General features: G+C 32.3%; 1 protein-coding gene and 1 non-coding gene across 2 annotated transcripts in view; both read left to right on the forward strand.

The window, feature by feature from the left end:
* The first annotated feature begins 618 nt into the window (after nt 1-618).
* Nucleotides 619-23,930, forward strand: part of LOC147069534 (uncharacterized) — a 28,691-nt gene continuing 5,379 nt past the window's right edge. Inside the window, exons 1-3 of the mRNA XM_085950830.1 lie at nt 619-630; nt 2,080-2,663; nt 14,335-14,398. Coding sequence (XP_085806956.1) covers nt 619-630; nt 2,080-2,663; nt 14,335-14,398 — 660 coding nt within the window. The remainder of the gene's footprint in view (nt 631-2,079; nt 2,664-14,334; nt 14,399-23,930) is intronic.
* On the forward strand, nt 6,379-6,450 carry TRNAD-GUC (transfer RNA aspartic acid (anticodon GUC)). Its single transcript has one exon. It is a non-coding gene; the product is annotated as a tRNA-Asp (tRNA).

Here is a 23,930-nt window from a genome sequence, read left to right on the forward strand (position 1 = left end):
AGAATAGTTCAAATATAACAAAAGACATTAAATTAATATATTATGTTTTAACAAGAGATATATCAGTACAAATTAATATTAATAACACAATATAATATTTCTCTTTAAACCGTTTTTTTATCGAAACAGCTGTCAATTGTAATAGCTCCTAAAATTACAAAACAAAAACTTTATTAAAAAAAACCAAATATATAACATAATTATGACATAATCACCATTTAATTTAAAACTAATTACCGATTTAACCATTTTAACATTATCTCGTAAATCAACGATTGTATTACAAAAATGCAACCAAGTCTAATATTATAACACATCGTGATAGCATAGACTTTGAAAACAACCAGTTTCGCACAAGAGTAGGCCTACCGTCACACACGTGGTTTCAACCCGGTAGAAGAATTCGCAATGATCGGTAACGTAAACAATTTAACCAGGTGTTAAGATAACAAGACCAGTTCCGCCCCTCGCTATCTATCCCTCCTCTGCATCACTCTTTTTTAGTTAGCAGGGGCTGGTTAAAAAAAAGTATAAAACCAGCCACATTTGGTCAGGTAATCACAAGCAGTTTTCAGTTCAGAATAGGCTTTACTTTGTAAACACTTCAATTCATCCAATATGAATGCTATGGTGAGTAAAGTTTTGTTCTTTTTATTTTAAGTAATACATCGATAAACAATAATGATTTAATTTGATATGGCTTCAATTGTTGAGGCTTATAATCAATTAAAACTCAAATTGAAAGAAAATATTGTTAAATGCTATAATACGTAGGTAATGGAAACAGCTTTAGTAAGTTATATAAAAAAAAAAAAGTATTTTTTCAATAAAAATCTTACTAAAGAATACATTAATCAACAAAAATGTAGAAAATTTTTAAATATTTGAGACTTTCACGATTGTTAATTTTTTGTCGTAATAGATTTTACGATAGCGAGAAGTAACAGTGAAAATAAATATTAAATTAATATAAATAATTTTGAAAAACACTTTCTTGGAAAATATATTATTGTAACCAATAGCAAAAATCTTTTTGAAAAAAGTAAGTCACCCCGGCAGGGAATCGAACCCTGCATCTCCTGGGTTTACGCCCCGTCACCTTGTAGCATTACCTCTATGCTACAAGGTAACGTACTAATTGCGACACATTTTAACTATTGGCCTTTTTAATGCCCACTCATCAGCGTTCTTCTAAATCAAGCTACTTTGGCAATTGGTTTTTGTTTATTAAATCAAAGTAGATACATATTACTTCAATTGCTAACCGACGTCGTGGATTTCTCCAATATTTTCAAAATTATGTATGTTCAATAATTAGAATGGTACATTCTTAAATCTTGTGAATTATTCATTGAAAAAAAGAAATAGTTAATTAAATTGTTACTCAATAATAAAGTTAAATACTTAGTTAAATATTTTTAAATGAAAGTGAAAATAATAGTAAACGTTCTGTTTGAGTTATCTAAGAAACGTCCTGTAGATGCATAGTCTAAAACAGCTACCATCATAAACAACTCAAATGTCATAATATAATTAATAGAAAACATTATTTTTAAAGTCTTGGAAATAATAAATCGTCTATAAAACATCTTCGTCGTCTCTAGAAGATTTTTTTATAATAAATAGATATTAACACTCGCTTAATCTATAAGGTTAATACTCTGGCTCCTAACACATATGAAATAAATTACTATGTGAATTTCCTAGACCCACAATTTGAATATTAAACCCAGGATTTCATAAGCGGTTAAGTTACTACACGTCCATCGCGGGTGCTATGATTTTACTTACCTACATATTTTTTTTCTATTTTCAATTTTAAGCTATGTGTATATTTTATTATTTATAAAGTTTGTTTTTTTATTCATCGTAAATTCCATCCCAAGGTCATATGCAAGAAAATTTTATAGTCTATCAATAACATAACGACAGTCAATGGTTTTTTTTATTTACATTTATATTATATTAGTATAAGAGTTAATACAATAAAACTCTAACTAATACTATGTAACTATATCTGCCATAAATAAATTCCACAGTAATTGAAGAATATTATAATTTGAAACATTTTGTTTTCAGTTTGCTGCCACTTTCCTGTGCCTGGCCACCTTCGCCGCCGGCCACGTCATCGTCCCTCACTGGGGATATGGCGCCCACCACGTCTACGGAGGTGCCCCAATCGGCCATGACGGTCGCGTTGTAGATACCCCCGAAGTAGCACATGCCAAGGCTGCTCATCATGCCGCCCACAGCGCTGCTGCCCATGGAGCTTACGATAATGGAGTATACGCTAATGGACTATATGGTGCTCATGGTGCATGGGGCCCATCCCTATATGCTGCTCATGGTGCCTGGGCTCCAGCTCACTACGGAGGCGCTTATGCTTACGGAGCCGCTCCCCTTGGTCATGATGGTCGCGTCGTAGACACCCACGAAGTTGCCCACGCCAAGGCTGCTCATGCCGCTGCCTTCAACAACGCCGCTCACGAAAACGCAGTCGGAGCTCATGCTTCATGGGGAGTAGGTGCTCACCACGGAGTCCTCGCTCACCCAGTCATCCTTTTCCATGGAGGACACTACGTCCATGACACCCCCGAAGTCGCTCACGCTAAGGCTCTTCACTTCGCAGCCCACGCTGCTGCCGCCCATGGTGGACATCATTGGTAATCACTGCAAACAATTAAGCGACCTCAAGCATTTTCACTTGGTAGATGATTACGAAATTAAGTAGCAATAATTGAAATAATACTCTTTTATCTTTATGTTCGTGTCTGTAAATACCTCGTCGTCTGTAAAAAAATCATCTTCACTAATAATTGTAAAAAATCAATTATTGATTGTATGATACTTACATTGTTTTACTATGTTTTTTTATTTAATATTTATAGTGTGTAAAAAACTGTAATAAAATCGTGTGAATAAATGGATGAAATGAATAAATTTGGTTTTATTTTCATTTTAATAGCATATACTGTCTGAAAACACTTTGATGCATTCACTGATACTAGAATACTGTGTCAAATACGTAAATTTTAATTAATTGTATTAATTGCAATATAATTAGAGTTAATTATTTAAACCACATAATATATTAAGGGGGGACATGCTCAGCGTAGGTCGAAATGGAGCTTTTATTCTTTTTTCAAAGCATGATCCTGGATATAACTTAAACGTTGTCTATTTATATACAACGTTCTATTTATATAATTTTGAAGCCTTATTATCCTTTATATATATTTTAAACATTTCATGACTGCATAACGTATTTTTATTACATAAAATAGTATTCTTTTAAACTTCTCGCTCTAATGTTTTAGAATATAGTCATATTTCAGTACATAAATGTGCAGTGGTGTTAAGATTTTTTACATTTATTAATTTTTAAACGCATTTATAAAACCATCAGTATAATTCATGTCGACATTATTATAGTGAAATATTTAGGATAAAAAATTATATTGATAATCTCTGTCATCCCAAATTTGACAAGAATTAGGCATTTAATTATTCAAAAAATGGGCAAGATTATCACATTTGAAGATGATTCTAAAGATATTAATTATAAGCTATGTTTTTGACCATTTAAATGTGATAAAAATCCTACGAATAATGATTACTTTATAATAATTATTGACCTAAGAATAAGGTAGTGTTTTTTTGAAATACGCCATTTCTTTGGCATTACCCAGTGGTTAAACTACAACATACGGCCGTAGCCATAAATTAACAAACTATAATTGAAGTAGGGAGTAAAATGATGTTAACGCGCGTGTTTAAACATGTACTGCTTAAAAAAAATCGGTTAGGTACAGAAATACACAATTTTGAATTTTAAAGTGCCTACAAGTGTTACAATAGATAAAAATCATAAATATTTCGGATGCTTTACTCTATAATTAACATTGTCACTTATGTACTTACGTATTCTATTTATTCACCAAATTCTATTCTAAAAAAATCATGTTAGTAGGTCTCCACAGAGTGGAGGTTGTATTAACACTTTTTTTTTTATTTTAACTAGCGATGGAAAACCGTTCGCCACCTGTTCTACAATATTAGATCTAAAATACACACTGAAAAAAAATGTAATATTTTTTGCCTGAACCGGAATTTGAATCCGGAAATTGGGTAAAAATCATTTAAAATGTATTTATTTTGACATAAAATTTACTTTACAAATTATAAATTCAAGACGTTCGCAACATGACCGGGGGTGGGGGCAAAGAAATGTTTAACAGTATTATTAATAAAATATTGTATATAACAAAATAGAATTTTAAAAAAGTACATGGAAATACACAAAATGAGTTAAGTAGTAACTTCCACCATTATGTAGGTGGAATATATTAGTATCCGAAGCAATTTAGTAGAATACAGCTCTGTTATTTTCCTCCCGATTGGCATCAACGATGACAGGATAGTTCTGAACATACCTTGGGAGAACAATACATACATTTTGAAAAACTTGTGAATTTTTTGCCTGACCTGGGATTCTAATCCAGGAACCACAACACCATAAGCCGACGCATTACTGCTCGGCCATCTTGGGTATGGGGACACCTATTTAGTTGTGTTAAATCATTTTTTTATTATAGTTAATTTAATTGCATGTCATGTTTTTCTATCACTACATAATACCTATTACACCCTCTCTCAATAATATATAAATATATACAATTATTTTAAGGCGACAATACGATATTTATAATATATATATTTAAATGACAGTGCTTAGGCACAATAAAAATAAATTTATATGGCTACATACACTGATCGATCCATCATTTCGAAAGGTCATGATCACCATTTTGATTTAGTGGGAAATCAGAGTGATATCGTAGGAGGTATAAATATGAAAGTTTTTATGTAACAAAATATTGATTCAATGTTTATTGTGTATTATTTAAATGCACATATAAATCAATAAAAATAAAATATTATAATAAATAAAATGACGACCCCATTGATCATTTTCTAAGACGTGCTTATGTTGTCAATATTGACACACAACTTAATGCAGTTATGCATATCATTAGTGGTACCATATCTTCTACACCGCCTTCATGACTGTCTGTGCTGTCATGGATATATCCACTAAAGACAAGGCGAAGCATGACCACATTGAAGAAGTACAAAAAAATTTTAAACAAAGAAAAAAATCCGCTCTATGCTGACATAACGTATCCACCAGGGAATCGAAGAATCCTTTGTGAAGTGTAAGTGATGAGCTGTGTTAAAATGAGAGCGAGTAGGAAGATACCTGGCGATGTGATGGGCTAGCATTGGGCGTGAGAAACTCCAGTCTTATTGTAGATTTGCTGGACAAGGCTTACAGAAAAATATGATATTTGTCTGAATAAAATCTGGCGTGGGCATACCAGGTGTGCTTATATGATGAATTATTGGGGATTGAAAGAGTCGCCACTTTGCGAGTGTGATAAGATTTAAACCACGGAGCACATCGTAGAGTCATGTGACACGTATGACTTCTCTCGAAGAGTTTCAACCAGACGCTAGGCCGAACCGGAAGTTATTGTATGAATCGATGTCTTTCCGGTTTCACTGTGTCCTTTTATATCAATAATTCTGTGATTTTGTTGCCAAGTTGAAATCTATAAAAAATAAAATTACAATCACTTAAATTATATTTGATTATCGATTTGTACTTTTCTATTTGGATAGTTTTTGTATGATCAAAACTTATGGGTAAATTCAAACTCAGAAATCTAGAGTATATCGTCCATATTATATGAAGACAAAATTACAGCATTTTTCAAATTGTCATCCACGGAAAAATTAATGGTAAACGTAGCAGACGATGAGGCTGTATTTCGTGGGTTAAGAGTCTTTGTAATCGGTACGAGTAGCATATTATGAAGAAAATATCACAATATTGTCTAGGCGATGGCATGATAGATTCCAATAATATGAAAAATATATATCATGATAAAATAAATACTTCCCATTTACAACAGAAATAATGATTTAAGAATGTTTTTGGCACTAAGGTTATTTGTTATAGCGCATTACATATTTATAATTATATTTGTAGCTCTCCGTGCTTTGCCAAGCATTCGGTTATCTTTGTCATTTTGCGATTTATCATTTTCTCTACTAGCATGCAAATTTTAAATTTTGACATGTTGGCATGTTGGCAAACTCAGACCCGGTACCAGATGATATAGTAAATGTCGGATTCATGGTGGCCAGGTAGGTAGCCAAGTAGGTACACAATAGACTAATTAAATTTATTATTTAGCATATGGTTATATATATAATAATATAGTAAGTCTAGTATAAGCCATAATCTGTCATCCGTCAGGAACAATATTAATCTGTCAACGTATTTAAACTATTTATGTTTCATTAGGCGATATGTCCTCGGTAGTATAGTGGTAAGTATCCCCGCCTGTCACGCGAGAGACCGGGGTTCGATTCCCCGCCGGGGAGACTTTTTATTGATATGTTTTGCAGTCATCATAAAATAAGCTAAAAAATATTTCATTGATTGTGATATTAGAAAGAAATCTGCTACCGTTTTGATCCGTAACAAAAATCGCAAAAGCCGGTGCTAATTTTCAAATATAATTAATCATTCTGGCATTACAATATTTTATGAAACTATATCGGATGATGTAAATGTCACCACCTTGTTGGAATTGAAAAACATGTACTAATTATTTATAATTTAACCTGACTCAAGCGACATATTATTGTCAATAAATACTATTAAGGGTTATCAAATTAGTAATATTGATTTTTAAAACGTCGTAGCAATTTTTTTATGATTCCCCCACCATGGGTAGAGGATGATACGAGAAGAAGAAGAGAAAAATCACCAAATACGTAAAGCATGTACCTTTATAAATTGTTTCAAAATATCACTAATTTCATCGATGTCGTTTGTTAATGAATGAGTTTTAAAACGGCTTTAAATCTAAAATACTAACTACGACTTGTTTTTTTGTCAATAGCTTAGAAACTAATCAATTTCTCCTTTGATACTTTCTTTATTAACACTTTATTTTTTATCGGGAAAACCTTTATTCCTTTCATCTAGTAGAGTGATCCTGCGCTGATCTTGTTACTTTGGTCATTGAGAATACAATCGTTTTCTTGATAACGTCGATCCAAAAGGCGCACGGCCTAACGATATCCCTTCAACTCTCTCTCTTTAGGCTATTCTGACATATTTTAATAATATGCTCGAAGAATAAAATTAAAGAACGCGTTTCTTGTAGGTAGTCAAAAAGTTTATGGAAAATATGTTCTAACCTCTGTAGATTAATATTTTTTATTTTTTTTACAATAAACTATGAAATATAATATCAGTAGTATATAAGTAGCAGTGAAACAATCACAAGAACGCTTTAGAGAAAAATGCATAGCTCCAGTGCCTTACGTATTGAAATGTGGCCTATTCAATTATTGCATTCTGACGTTGCTACTTTATGGTAGTAAATCGTGGCACCTCACAAAGACTAGCTATCTTACATGTTCCTTAAGCCAACCGGATTCTTACATCCTAAAAGGCTATCTCTAGAGTATATATAGCAAAGTTACAGTATACTGGCATAGCCTAGAATTACACAAAGAGACTAGCAAATGATAGGGAATATTAGAGGTGCAGTGTGGTGTCCATGTGTTCCAGCTAAAGAAGGCTAAAGAAGAAGAAGACACATTGGACGTGACTGCTAAAATGATATTTTTGTCTTACTTAGATTAATCTTACACATTGATTTTGATCATCAATGCTTTGGTACTAAGTGAAAACTTGATCGAATATAATATTTAATGCAAGTTAATATTTTGTTTTTAAAATTATAGATTTAAGTATTTGCACCATTTTCTCGAGTAAACAATCTTGACAATAAATAATGAATGCTTAAAAAGATATCCGAACTGTTATCTATTTTAAAATAGGATTAACATTTTTATGAGTAATTCAGTGATATTATATTTTTTGTCTTTTATATACTACAACATGCCATAAGACCTCCTGACAGAAACATCAAGGCTTTGATGGAATTATATAAGTTTATGGTGACTTTATAGGGAATCAAACCCAGAGCCCAATAATGAATAGCTACTGTATAATGCATTCGGCTACGAGGATCAATAATTATTCCTTGAACTACGAAATGTTATAATATGTTTAATTCCGTGATTTATTTAATTAGCAATCAAACTAAAGACCATTTGTTTTATAGCCCAACGTTTAAACCTAACCAGATAATGGTGAAAATACTCGTTAATTTGTCAATGAAACGAGATATTATTAAAACTAAATTAAATTATGTACAATGCCCACAAAACTGTCTTAAATTTCGATATAATTTTAATCGATTGGACGCCATGAAATCTATACCACGCCAATAAATCTTGCGTTATCTCTCTGCCAGTATACGAAAAGAGATATTAATTTAAAATAAGTTTACACCCTATTTATATATCGAATGTCATAAAATATTCTGTCATTGAAAAATGTATCGAACGATAAAATATAAAAAAAAACTTTGTTTTTTTCATTTCAATCTCATTAATATTCTCAATGCGTTATATTTTATAAAATAAACAGCCTTCGCAGCGCAAGTGTCGTGGATAATTATTAGTATGATTAAAAAAATATATTTCTAGGTCGCGTTTTTTTTTTTGGAGAAAACTCGATGTCGGTATATAATAAATCTTTATAATAAATTCCATACAACGGTTCCTATACGGAAAAAAATGTGATAATGGTTACTGCATACCGATAGATTTTTTGTTCTTTCCGGAAAATTCTAGAAGACTCTAAGTATTTTTAATAAAAACATACGTTGTTTGGTTATGCAGTTGTTGTTAACAATTTATTTATTAATTATTTGAAATTAATCGTTATATTTTGCGGATATGGATCATGTCGCAATACACTTCCTTCAAGTTTAATAGCGCCTGTACACATGCATGGAATTACTCTCGGCAATAATTGTGCTTATTTTAAACTGTCATGACAATAACTGTTTACACGTAAAAGTGCTGACTGTCTTTCCAATCTCATTCTTCAAGAGTAAGCGACACGCGATGTTGTCATTTTATACCACTATCTGACAGGTCGTATTGAAAATCGGAGCTCAAGTTCGTTTTCTTGCCGGCATGTTCGCTACGACCGCTCTACTGCGCAGGCGCAGATCGAAAATAATCTTACTGTCGCATTGGAAATTCGGAATCTTCCAATCTTGTTTGATTTATGCACGCAATCTTGCCAACTGCAGGATAATACATGTTTCCCCATACATTTTCTTACTGTGCACAGTACATCCATGCACGTGTAAATGGGGTATAACGTTCAATGATATATTTTATAGACGTTTATTCAGGTGGAAGGAATGTGCTAAAGACTTGGACAGATTTAGTTTGAGGCAGTACAATTAATAATAGCAACGCATTACTATGACAAAATACTTATATACCTATTAAGTATGGAGCATAATATTATAATCATTGGGCTTTCAAAACCGGCTATGTGTTAAACCAATAGAAGAATAATATTATATAATGGAAAAGAGTTTTATAAAAAAAAATTCGTATATTGGCTTAAATTTTCAATCACATTAAAATAAATTTGCATTGTTTAACTATTTTAATATGTGATTTTAATGGTCGAGAACAATTCGGCGCCGCTGAATAGATGCCAAGCCATCTAGACAATGGACATATGGGTGCCGTACAGATGATTGAAATGCGCGACGAAAATACACGTACATTACGACTTGAACCGAAAAATTGATAAGCAGTACGATACTATGGTACTGATATCAAGTAAATCTGATGATAGTAAAGATTATTACTTGTGTTAGATCCTAAGAGGACATATTATGGACACCCATAGAGTGGACGTTGTATTAACAGATTTTTATTTTACAAGAAACGGATGTAAGCCACTTGCTCAACCTATTAGATCCATTCTTCGATTACAAACACACATTGACAAAAAATATGTGATTTTTTCAGAACCGACACATTACTGCTCGGCCATTTTAGGTATTTTATTGTATTAATATCAAACCATAATAATAAAATAATATTTACTTAACTTAAAAAAAGACAAGTTGTGGCTTTTTCTAAAGAATACCTATGGGTTTGGCGTGGACAAATTAAGATCGAATTAATAGAAATTAAAGACGTTTTTACCTGACTGCACCCGTGGCAAATAATTTTTCGAGCACATATCGATCTGAAATAATAAATTACTTGAAGATTAAAGTGTTCATTAGCCTTGCCGCACATTGAAAATCGTTTTGTCTGGAATATGATCATAAATCGGGCGCAATGTTGCTATGCTGGATAGTAACGTCACACGGCTATCTGAAATGAATAAAAAATATTTTGGTATTATACCTGCTCCCCATGTCGAGTGAAATTTGTTACTAAAACGCAATGACATTAATATGGACGAATCATCTGGAAAAGAAAATGACACTCACTTTATTGTCGGGTCTGCCGAATGGCATACTCTGTTCTAACGCCATTACAATAAAGGTGATATTGCTATAAATTCCTGATGCTTTTTGTTGGGTCTGCCAAATGGTTCGGTTCGAACGGGTTCGCTCAAATGAACATTGACATTAGAAACACTGCTCTAACGCCATTACAACAAAGGTCATATTGCTATAAATTCCCGATGCGTGATATGACATAGTGGAAATTGCGTGACGTCTACCTATACATGCGAATTTACTTGCTAGCTACTGTATTGAGTGCGTCGTCCATTAATAATGTCATTGCTAAAACGTCGTATTTGAGCTGTGTCACCGCCATCTTTACATTAATAAAGCCTGAACATAAATTTTTGCACAAGCAACGAGTGGTCCACTTTTAAGCTGTCAAAACCAGATCCCAGATTGCTTGACATATAGATTAGACAGATAGATAGATATATTAACTATCAGTGTTATTAATAAATAATAATATACATTCCTGTTATTCATCAGCTGTCAAAGTCAGACTAGTCCTTCACACAAAACCCGGTGGTAATATCGATTTTCAAAAAAATATGTAGCATTGATCTATGCATTACATTTGTAGAAGGTGTGTTGATGCTAGTGTATTATTTATCATGTAACTTACATATCTATTCAAATCAAACCATTCCCTGTGTGAACACAACAGACGCGTAAGTATGAGTACTTTATAGAACAATGACAGGCAATGGCAGTTCATACATAGACAACAACGGGAGGGACGGAAAAATTAGGACCAGTCGTTGTGAATGTATCGGCTTTCTACTTTAGTCGGCAATGGCTGTGTGCATTAAGTTACATGTGTTTTGTAAATGAAGCGCTTAGTTTCAAAAGCCCCTAAAACGATTTTATGTAGTTTTGAGAAAAATAAGAAAAACGGTTTTAGTAGTTTTGAGAAAAAAATATATCTATTAAATCTGTGAACTTTATATATTCTTAAGAGTATTTTGGTCTTCCATTTTAGGTGTATTTGAAAAGCATACGCACCTATTTTAGCGGGTTTAGAAATTTACCCTAATTTTTGATCATGCGTTTCATAAAGTTCAATCTTTAGCCATACTATAGGTTATAAAAATATCCATCTAAATACATATCTAACTCAAAATTTTTCAAAACCGTTTTAGGGGCTTTTGAAACTAGGCACTTTAAATATCAACAAAATCACATTGACATATTCGACATGTCGAGTTGCAGTCGAGATAAGTTAACATGCGCGATTCACACTCTTTTCGACAAATTTTCAAATCATTTTCTTTCAACATTTAAAATAATGTAACTGTCATGTTGTTTATCATTTTAATAGTAATTAAGATCTAACGACAAACGAGATAATAACCTAGCCACCATATATTATGGTGATGACGATAATAGTATAATACATTTTTTTATATCCTTTAAATGGATATATGTGTAGGTATTAAAAATAAATTTATATAAAAAAAAACTGTTATCGTTCGGCCCTATATAAGGAACTTCAGAGTGACTTAATTATATTAAAACTGGATTGACTTATAAAACATATTAACATTGTCTTGTATTTTCAACCGTCAATAAAAATATGTGGTTCAAAACCAAGGTCGTATGATTAACATAGCAACAGGTGAGTATATAGGTGTTCAAAGTAATTCTGTTGCTATGTAGCTATAACGTATATAAATAATATTAGAACCGTAGTAATAAATACTGACAGTAAATTTATATTAAATACAAACAATAATTTAAAAACTCTTTATGGAATTATTAGCAAGTGAGAGTACGTTAAAACTAATATTTGGAGAGATCACGTCACCGGTGAGTTGAGTATATTATGCTTCACAACTTTGCACTCCGGCGCTAGGATGAAAATTATATTATATTCTAAAAATATTTTTTTACATAATATAATATTATCTATTTATTACTAGATATATTAATACAAGTGAATATCATTTGTTCTAATTTTATGCGAAGCAATCAGGCAAAGAGGCATACCAATGTAGTAAAAAGTGCAAAGAAAACTTATTGTACTCGGTTAAAACCAAATGCCGCCTATTCGACGTTTGCATTTTGGCGGTGCTGCTTTACGGTAGAGAATCATGGCACCTTACGAAGGTTCAGAGCAACCGTATACTGAGCTTCAAAAACAGATTTTTGCGACGAATACTGGGTGTGCGGTGGTATGACCTTAGGAGCAACGAGGAGATAAGAGAACGCACCAAGCAGCCTCTCATCACGCTGAAAGTGAAGAGGCGACGTTGGACCTGGCTCGGCCACGTGCTGCGGATGCCAGAAGAGAAATTAAACCTGGCTTGCCTGTTCTTCAAGCCGACCGGATTCCGGCGTCCTGAAAGGCCGCTAAATACAATCTACAGAGTGTATACGGCGGAGCTACGGGATGCTGGTTTGACCTGGAATGAAACAAGAAGACTGGCGAGCGACAGGGCACCGCGTGGTGTCCATATGCTCCAGTTAAGGGGCGGATATGGTAAAAGAAGAAGAGAAGAATTTATCCAAAAATATGAAAGCTGACTGCTTAAAATTAACGTAATTTGTAAAATACGTCAAGATGTAAATAATATTTAGATAGGATGCATATAGCTCAATTGGTAAAGCACATTTGCGTGAATTCAGTGAATGCAAATTTTAGTCCTATCGTATATTTTGCAATAAGATTATTTCTAGTAGGTGTATATAAGAGGTATTTTTAAATCATCTATGTTCAATAAAATAACATTAAATTCTCAAATCAGGTGAGATATTTGTTAAATAAAAAATGGTTTTAAATAAGATTTATATTAGTAAACTTAACATTTTGTTAATTAAGTTAACATTTATTTGGTAGTATTCTATTTTACAGAACATTCAATAAATATTTCGATTGTCGTACCATTATCAAGACAAAAGAGATAGACGAGTTGTATCTGCTATTTAAGTATTTAACTAGGCAGTAATTTACAGGGTGAAATGGTTTATCAAAGAAAAATAATCGTTTATATTGGTATTTTTTTGTGTAATAATGACTAATTTTAACTAATAATTTCTGTAGAGTTTAAAACAACTTATTTTATTGTTATGTTATTATTTTACTTATATAATGTATAGTAATTTAACTTAGATTATATATAATATATAACAGAAGATAACCTTCCCTAGCTCATTCCAATATTTTTGGTCCATCATCGTCATCAGCTTTTGCTGAATTTGCTGGGTACTTCAACTCTTTGGGTAGACTTGTTAAGCTATCAGCACGATATCATGAGCATACAATGAAGTATACTAATATGTTTTATTTATTTAATTTAATATGGTGCACTGGTATGTATTATCGCATAAAGCTTTCTTTAAAATCAAAATCATATACTAAACGTCAAATTTATCGATAAAACAGTAATACACTTCATTTGTTTCCAACGTTCTTTATTCGAAATTACTTTTTAGCTATTTAATATAAGATCTCGCTATCCAGTTAACAATACATGTAAGGTATTACATGACATTCAAAATATTGGCTACTGTTTTTCAATACGTAATATTAATTTCAAGGTAACATTCTGAAGACTAATGAAGAATTTTTATTCTGTTAATAATAATTTTACTTATGAAATAATTAATTAGACGCACGCTTAAATAATACTGCAAGAAAAAATGGATGAATTATTCAGGTGATATTATATTTCAGCGTTTCTCAATGTTACCGGTCAGACGCTGTGGATCTAAAAGTTGGCGGCAAGAGTAATAAATTAGTTAGTAAAAATGTCAATTACCATGCACGTTGATAAGCAGATCATAAAATGGTTTTTACATAAGAGAAGTTACTTTACATTAACAGATAATTTTTACGATTAACAATTGACAGTTATTATAGTGACTATAGTGGTCTTCTGGTAGTGCCCGCTGATGGGATCCTACCGAACGCAGCTGTTTGCCAGGGTCCGTCTATGAACGGGCAAAATTGACGACACCGACTTGATACCAACCAAGGCCAACTTTGGGGCATTTCAGCATTTAAGTTTTTGTGTCATATGGAGGACGGAATAATTCCGATCCCTCCTTAAATCCATCTCTTTCAATTCCTGACTCCTCTGTTTCAGCAGAGTTTCAGTACACGGGTACAGATGACACGTCATATCACTTAAGATAAATGACGGCAAAGCAGATTCTTTTTTTAATTTCTAAGCTCTTTATTTAAGCACCGAGGTGCATGGTTGTTACATTAGTCCCGTCCAGCTTCGTTTCGGGACAAAGACGTGTGGCACTGAAATATTTTCATTCTGACACTTTATAGCATCATAGAAAACGTCATACAAATTGCGGCTGCATATTTATACATGCCTTAAAACTCTGAATAGACTAACTTAACAATTAAAGCGACTGAATCAAGAACTGAAGGTATTACTACTATCGACCGAGGGTATTTTATGGAATTTGAACTTAAATTCTAGTGAATTTAAGTTTTGTACTATTCCATTTGAGTCGTTTATTGCGACCCGGTTTTCACCTTTCGGTATCTTCAGGCACTATGTGGTTTTCAGGCACCAATTAGGTAAATCCACACTGACAATAAGTACAGTTAATTCTAACTTATATAATAAATTAATAAAATAAAGTGGGTAAAAACTTTAACACCTACCAATTAAGTCAAGGATCACAATAAAAAATATAACAAAAACATTATGAATAGTTCAAGTGTTTGTAAAAAATACATACCTCATCACTAATAATACACTCATTAAGTGCATAAATCGTCAAAAATATAATAAACGATCATTAGTAATTAAAATTATTAATAAAAAATATTACATTTAAGAGGTGTAAAATCGGGAACGACATTAACATCATCGGCTTAGATTCTGTGTAACCCCAACACCCCCGTTTGGCGTGCCCCTGATTATTCACCTGGTATTTTGTAATGTAAATGTATGTAAAGTTGGATTACGGAAATATTTTTTTTTATTCAAAAGTGCTTCATAGTATGAATTTAAATTCTGATATTGATCTCATAGTCTGTACTCCAGTATTCTTGAAAACGACTACCTAGATATTACAGTAGTATGCATTAAATTGATAAATATCTTATCTAATGAGTATATTACTAATAATAATTTGTAGTGTAATGGCTTAGTGACATTTCAATGAAAGAGAAAGCTTGTGGGTTGTGCATTTTTTCAAAGTGGAAGTGGGCGTCCGATAGTTTGAGAGCCGCTGTTATATTGCATAATATTATAACACGTTGCCTAGTGGTCAAAACTTTTGATTATCACGTCATCGTAGCTAGTGAAAATCCGCATTAGGAATTACAACAATTCAAGACTGATAATAGTCATTGATCCAGTTTCGTTTTGCTTAGAAATTTAACGGAATAGAAAATGATACCTATTATTAATATTTACGCCCATACTATTATTGTTTGACGGAAAACGATTTTTAAATATTATTGATCTTATTAATTTAATTTAATAATACAATCTAAATTCAAGACGTACACAACATAAGATTTATATTATAACAAATATTAACCTCACAAAAGAGAAGAGAATATAGATAATAATAATAATAATAACAACAAAAAAATCAAAACATACTTAAGTACAATTTAATACACAAAAATAAAGTTTCCAAAACAAAATGCAAAGTACATCATTAAACATGTCTGTGTCTTTAGGGATCGCATTTAGTTATCTTCCACCCCTCGTTAATGGTGCCTGATAGGCTTGACACGAGGAAACGGTTCCGATCCAGAATAAATCATGGCTGCGACCACGTAGGTAATTGACAGGCGCATGTAAATTAAAAATCATTAGGACACCAGGATTGGAAACCATCCCTCGCGATAACAGGCAAAAGTGTTTCAAGAGCAGAAGAGACCGATGAGATTTAAGAGAGTGAAAAGTCAGCATGCATTATAGAAAAGCAATCGGAGAATAATCATTTGACGAATTATCAAAAGGAAAAAAACCAGCTATGTGTTAAGGTGATTCATCAGTGAAACGGCAAATAATTTTCAACCATAGGCGCAACGAAATTTTGCACTCGCTACCATTCGGAGAGAGAATGTAGAGCTGAAAACACGTCATTTTGCTTCGTGATGGTGACGGCCGTAATAATTCTTAAATCGTGTAAAGATGACATAAAACGTTACCCATTTACTTTAAAAAGAAAACATGTCAATAAATATATTATTATTGTTACTGATAAAACAATAAACAGAACATTAAATGGACACATGTTGTATTTATATGACAAATTATATTTGGTTTGACATGCCTCATTTGCACTCGCGACCCGCAATCTGATAGCCGATATCCGATAGAAAATAGCCGATATACTGGATTATTTGGTAGTTTGGGTTAGTTTAGGTTAGGTTAAGTTAAGTTATTATAACAAATATTCCAGTATATCGGCTATTTTCAAAATGCGTTTGCCGCTGTATCCAGAATAACCGACTTGTACCAAATATTTTTATATTATAAGATGGGTTTAAATTTGTAATCACCATTACAACAAATACAATAATATAACCGGGTTTAAACCCATAGCGATAATCTGTAACTCTACTTTATAGAACTATTTATAGTCGAGAATGATTCGGTGCCGCTGATTGGACGCCAGGACAGCCAGACGATGGACATCTGGGTACCGCACAGATATATGAAATGCGCGAAGAAAATACATGCACATTACGACTACTACCAAAAATTAATAAACAGTGCAATACTAATTATGATACTGACAATCTGAGTATTTGAGACAAAAAAGAAAAGTAAATTACCATGTTTGATATTAAAAGAAGCATAATATGGGCCTCGAAAGATTATACGTTATTTTAAGAGATTTTTATTTAAGTAAAAGTTGACTAGATTCAAGCACACATTGGACAAAACAGCATGTGAATTTTCCAGACCCGTGATTTAAATCAGACACTTGTGATTTTATAACCCTACATGTTACCGCTTGACCATCGCGGGTATAGGTAAAAAAAGTGAGCAGAATATAATCAAATAACAAATAATTTAATTTAAAATCAATACTGAACACGATGTTTAAAATAAAAGACTGGCTTTTAAAGAATGCACATTTTATATAGTTTTTTTTCTAAATTGAAAGCTTATTTTTTAACTTCAAAAGCTTTTAAATGTTTTTAAATACGTATTGATTATGTAAAATGAAATATAACTTTTCAGATTCATCCACAGAGGCATTGAAAATAAGTCATTCTTTATGTATAATATATTGTAAATTGATAATGATAATATCTGACAGATGTAATGTGAAAACTGGATTAAACTATGTTTTAGAATATATTTTTTTTATATGGCTACCGATTCAACAATACTGATTACTTTATTGAATCGTCAGTGTTGTGGTCCGTAATAGATGTAATATATGTCACTAATTTGATCCTAGGACAATAATCTAGACGTATTACGTGGAGAATTAACAATCACTGGACAAATTTGAGGGGTCCTACGTGTCCAAAAGACATTGACGAATTGGCAAAAATATGTAACAGGAGAAATTAAGTAAGCTAAAGTATGTCTTCATCCAACTGTATATATATTAGTGGCGAGGGATGGAGGTAGAATGTTAAGATCCAACATAAATAGTACATACTAAACAACTAAGCTTTTTCAGGCATACTTATTTGCTATAATTGAACTCAGAATACAAATTGCAAATGGTACTGGTTTGTTTTTAAAGTTTAACTAAACCCTGCCCAAACCAAACCATAATAGATTATGTATGCTATGGGCGATCCGACAAAAATAGTGCACACATTTTCAGTCATACTTATCTATTTTCGTTGAATTAAGAATACATAATAATATTATTACAGATGGTCTTGATTAGTTTTTTTTGCATTCAGCTTTGCCCAGACCAAACCATAATCGATAAAAAATATTCTTCTATCTATAAAATATCTATAATGATTTATGGTTAAATTGCGTAATTTCAGATATTTCATTGATAAATAAATATTTTTTGAGGCAGGGTTTATAAACTAACAAACACTATCTACACTATAGCTTAGTTCAATGAACACAAATATTATATTTGACTGACAAAGTTTAGTATGCACTACTTATATTGAATCTGAATAACCTACCTCCACCCTTCGCCATTGACAAATATTTATATCACAGCTTGCGATGATTAAGAGTATCCTGAAACAAAATAAAAGATTTAACCTTGATATTAGTCCAATTATTATATTCATATATAATCCAGTTTTTTATTGCTTATGAGAACTGATGTTTTTCTTTTGTTTTGAAACAGTTATTAGTAACTGAAATCCTGAATATTTATGGTTAGTCACATTTGAAATTTAGACCGCAGCATGTCATAAATAATTTGAATCAATTAAAGTATATTTGAAATGCTGTACCAAAGAATTAAATCCGGATTCCTTGAGAACAACTTGGTTAATTAGTATTAGTGAGTGCATTTTGATACATTTATAACATAATGGCTAAATGAACAAAGAGGTTGAGTATTGATAACTGTTGTAAAATTTTAAAGATCAGACCAGTATATAATGAATATTTTTAAGGCTTAAATAGGACAATTAAGTAATTTCGTCGTTAGAATAACATTATTATTTCAATGCAATTAAGTGTATAATATTATATAGAAGGTATCTCTATAGAATATACATGGAGCAAAGAAACACTTCAACCTTAGAAATGCAACTTAATAATGATTATTGCAAATGTTTCCAATTATAAAAGGTCTACAGGTAGAAAGCAGCACTGTAAAGGTTTTAACTAACTCTACAACTGCTCTAAAAATGAGCATAGACAAAAAACGTCAGTTGTCAAAAGAGTTTCAAAATGTAGATACGAGGGTGGGTCAATAATTCCTTAGAAAAAAGCATTAAAACAGTTTTTATTTTTGTATTTTTTTTTTATTTCTCAACATAATCTCCTTGGAGCTCAATACACTTGGTTAGACGTTTCTCAATTTTTTTTAAACCGTCAGAAAAATAAGTTTTCGGAAGGTCCTCAAAATAAGCATTTGTCCGATCGATGACTTTTTCATTTGAAAAAAAACGTTGTCCACTTAGCCATTTTTTTAAGTTTGGGAAAAGGAAAAAGTCACTGGGGGCTAAATCTGGCGAATACGGTGGGTGGTCGACGAATTTGAACTTCAATTCTTCAATTTTAGCCATTGATCGTAAACATGTGTGAACACGGGCATTGTCCTGATGAAAGAGGATTTTTTTCCTGTTTAAATGAGGCCGTTTTTCTTCAATTTCGTTTTTTAGCTGGTCCAATAAAGATGCATAATAATCCCCTGTTATTGTTTTTCCTTTTTTCAAATAGTCAACGAAAATAATTCCACGTGCATCCCAAAATACAGTAGCCATAACCTTACCAGCTGATTTTACGGTTTTCGCCTTCTTTGGACATGGTTCGCCTTTCGCAATCCACTGCTTTGACTGTTCTTTCGTCTCGGGAGTATAGTGGTGTATCCATGTTTCATCTACAGTCACAAAGCGACGAAAAAATTCATCCGGATTGCGTTGCATGAGCGACAACAGGGCTTTAGAGGCCACCACCCTATTGCGTTTATTGTCGACTGTGAGCAAACGCGGCACCCATCTTGCAGAAACTTTTTTCATGCCCAATTTGTCATGTAAAATAGAAATGACGCTACCTTTTGAGATCCCTGTAACCTCAATTATCTCACTCAACTTTAATCTTCGGTCACTTAACACCATATCGTGGATTTTATTGATCATTTCTGGTGTAGTCACCTCTACAGGACGTCCTGAGCGTGGTTCATCCTTTGTTGATGTACGACCACGTTTAAATTCATTTAACCAGTTATAAATAGTTGCAAGTGAAGGAGCAGATATGCCGTGAACTAAATCCAACTCATTTTATATTTCCTTTGCTGTTAATTCTTTTATATTCAAATGTTTAATAACAGCTCTAAACTCAATTTTCTCCATTTTTGTAAACAAGCAAATTTTTTTTTTAAATGTACGAAAATAAAAAACAACAACCCGACCAATCTGATTGAAACTTCGCAGCATACTGAATCGGTAGTGCCGCTGCATGAAAACAAACCGCTTACAGTACTAGTCGCGCCACCTGTCGGCTTTTCTAAGGACTTATTGACCCACCCTCGTATTATGAAGCATTCGTCTTTCCTAAAATATTAAGTTAAAAGTGTCATTATAAACATGTATGTGTACATTATAGATTAATATGCTTTTGTGCATCATGCCATGTGATATCACCATAAGTGTAATTGTGCTTTATAAAAAAAATACGGTAAATATGCCGTAGATGCCCGCATGAGAGTTTATAACTTTCTTTTTAGACCAAACCAAACCTAACCTAACCTAACCTACTCCAACCTAATATAACCTAATACATCTTAGTTTGTGATAATGATGCATCAAAATGTATGAAAATTTTAAATTTTCAATTAACAATTATTGGATCGAAAAGCATCTGGACCGACAAAAAAAGATATTTAATATAATTGTCTACATGGAATAAACTGTTTTCGTTAAAAAAAATCACAAAAGCTCATGCGGGCATCTGCGGCACAAATACCAAAAATACAAAACGATATAAACTCACGCGCGTTTCCTTTTGTAAAGACCAATATAATATCACATTGACACATCTAATAGCAACCTGTCTGAACATGTATCTATATTTTAAGGGTTGAATATACAATATTAACGGGGGTAGTGTTGACAAACACAAGAACTACACCCCCAATAGAACCATGGGTCTTAAAATGAACGAATCCAATATTAAAATGATGAAATTGAAAACATAGAAGCAGTTAGTTGCTCAATAATGACACACTTACAGCACTGTAGATGATTGGCGATTTTAATTATTTTAGCTTTTGCATCATTGCAAAATAATGAAAATTTCTTTAATCGCAAAATAAGTATCACAAAGGAAGAATTAATGACAGTTATAAACAAAATGTGGAACAAAACGAACCAAAGTTTGATTGTTCAAGACTCTATTTACATTACAGTCAAGTTCGATATTACAAATAAAATTAAAGACATTGTTGAATATTTATTCTAGTGATTGAAAAAAAAAATGGTATGTGTATGTTATGTACGCGCGTTAGAAGTGGTACTTCTTTGGCGTAACAAAACAAAAACAAAACTTGCGATAAACTAGATTCTTTGACTAGCTCTTAATTATCTTGTTAAATTACACACTCAAGAAAAAGGACCGCTTATTGGAACGCCGTTGGTTTATTTCTATACACTTTAAATTATATTACTAAATTATATAATGGTTTCTCGTTGTTTTTTTTTTAAGTACCAACTGGCGTTTAATCGTTTGCTAACGTAAGGAATTGCAAATGGCTGACAATAATAAATTCGCTGCCCAGGTAACGGAACAATTCTAAACTATAATAATATTATACTGTATAATCGTCACGATTGCATTATGATACTGTGGCGTAAAGGTAGTGCGTTCAGCTGATAACCGAACAATCGGTGGTTCGAATCCAATCGAGTACGATTTTTTTCGTGTGAAAAAATAAATTATGTGTTACATGTCACACGCCAAAAATACACTCTGATCTGATTTACCAAACGTGCCAAAAGAAGTATAACTTCAAAAAAGTTTCATCTTAAATCTGACCACGGGTTTCATGGACCGTTATTGTTTTTTTTTTCTGAAAAAAATAATACCACTGTATATTCAGTATTATTATTGATAATATAAGCCTAAAAGCTACGGTTTATTCAGTTGGCATAGGGTGCCATGATTCGTTATCACAAACGTCATAATGACCGCTCGTGGTTTATGACAGTTAACAACTGGGAGTCATCGAGTTGAGTTAAAGTTATCGTGATACGTAAATATATTTTTGAATTAGTATTTATTTGTTGAATACCTGTATAATATACACAAGATATTAGAATGTTCAATTATTTTTATTGAAAATACATACTTTTGAAATATATAAGAAAACCTACAGATTGATGACGTTTGGTATAGGAACATCCAAATCACATGAGTCATAAGCCGACCGCTAGTTCAAGAACAAGAGCAGTCATTTGGAAAGTGTTACCAAGAATTCCATTGGTATATACATTTTTCTAAGATTCTTCTACTATTTTGTATGTTTTATGAGCTATTTTACAACGTTTTTACTTATTTTCCGGTGGTTGTTTGTACGGTACAAATCTTGCAATCGATTAAGTAACTTCCCGACTAGCTAGACATTTTAAACTTTCAGAATATATCAGAACACGATGCCAATGCATTTTTTTAAAATACTTTTAGTCATTTTTAAGTAGAATTGAATTCATTTTCAGTTAATTCTGTTTTGTATGAAAAAGTATTTTGGAAGAAATCCGTAATCCAATCCACTATTATTGGTTGCTAGGGTCCTAACAACTAAATTATTAATATGCACTTACGTTACTATGGAAATCAATATGAGTGTCAAAATGACATTTCAGTATTATTTCTATCAAATACATTTTTTTTATCGTTTAAGCTAGTCAAGTCAAGTTTATATGATTCAACAGAAAATTTAAAAGCGTTGTATATAAAAAGTTCTTTTTATCTTGTAATTATTTAAATTATGTATTTTCTGAGATATAATATATTATTATTTAGATATAACATCTTTATTAATTAACTCTCCATTTTTATAACATTGGCTGTCTGTACATATTATATTATAATAGGATTTAATAAGTCACAAAAGAACAAAGTCAATTTAAACTATATTGAAATAATTAAACATCAATTAAACTTTAATAGAAAGTATACAATATTATTTTGAAGAATATTATGGATATCACAGGGTACTTCCGAGAGTCCTTATTGGAAACTAGTCTTTATGAGTAATGCCAGCGTCCCATATCTCTATAGTCTACTGCAGTGCTCCGCAACCGGTGTGCCGTGAGACGATGCTAGGTGTGCCGCGGTGCAAAAGCCAAATTTGCGTATGTGGATGATAATATATTTGAGCACCTGCATGAACTTAATAAAACAATGCAAGGTCAGAATGAAAATATATTGACGTGCTCTGATAAATTAGCAGAATTCAAAAATAAACTCGAACTTTGGCAGAAGGATCTCTACAAATGTTCCGAAGGAACTACCAGACCACCATTGAAAACAAGCAATCAATTTTGGATCCGTCTCAAAAACGTTTAACTTTGCAGCAAAGAAATTTCATCAGTACTTTCATAGAATCAATGCGACTGGATACGAAACCCTTTTGCAACCATTGCCAAAAATTCTATAGAAGCGCTTTTCCTATAAATTCGAGAGGAATTTGTTGAATTGATAAATGACGGGACGCTAAAACTGAACTTCGCCGATATTCCATTGATTATTTTTGGAATTTCGGTTAATAAAAACTATCGATGAAAACCACGATGTGGGGTCCATGTTTTGGTGTATAAATTGTTTTACGTGCGGTGTGCCGCGGAATTCTGGG

The sequence above is a fragment of the Rhyacophila brunnea genome, unplaced genomic scaffold (genome assembly GCF_057557595.1).
Source record: "Rhyacophila brunnea isolate RB1 unplaced genomic scaffold, BYU_Rbru_1.0 scaffold_23, whole genome shotgun sequence".
Taxonomy (NCBI): Eukaryota; Metazoa; Arthropoda; class Insecta; order Trichoptera; family Rhyacophilidae; genus Rhyacophila; species Rhyacophila brunnea.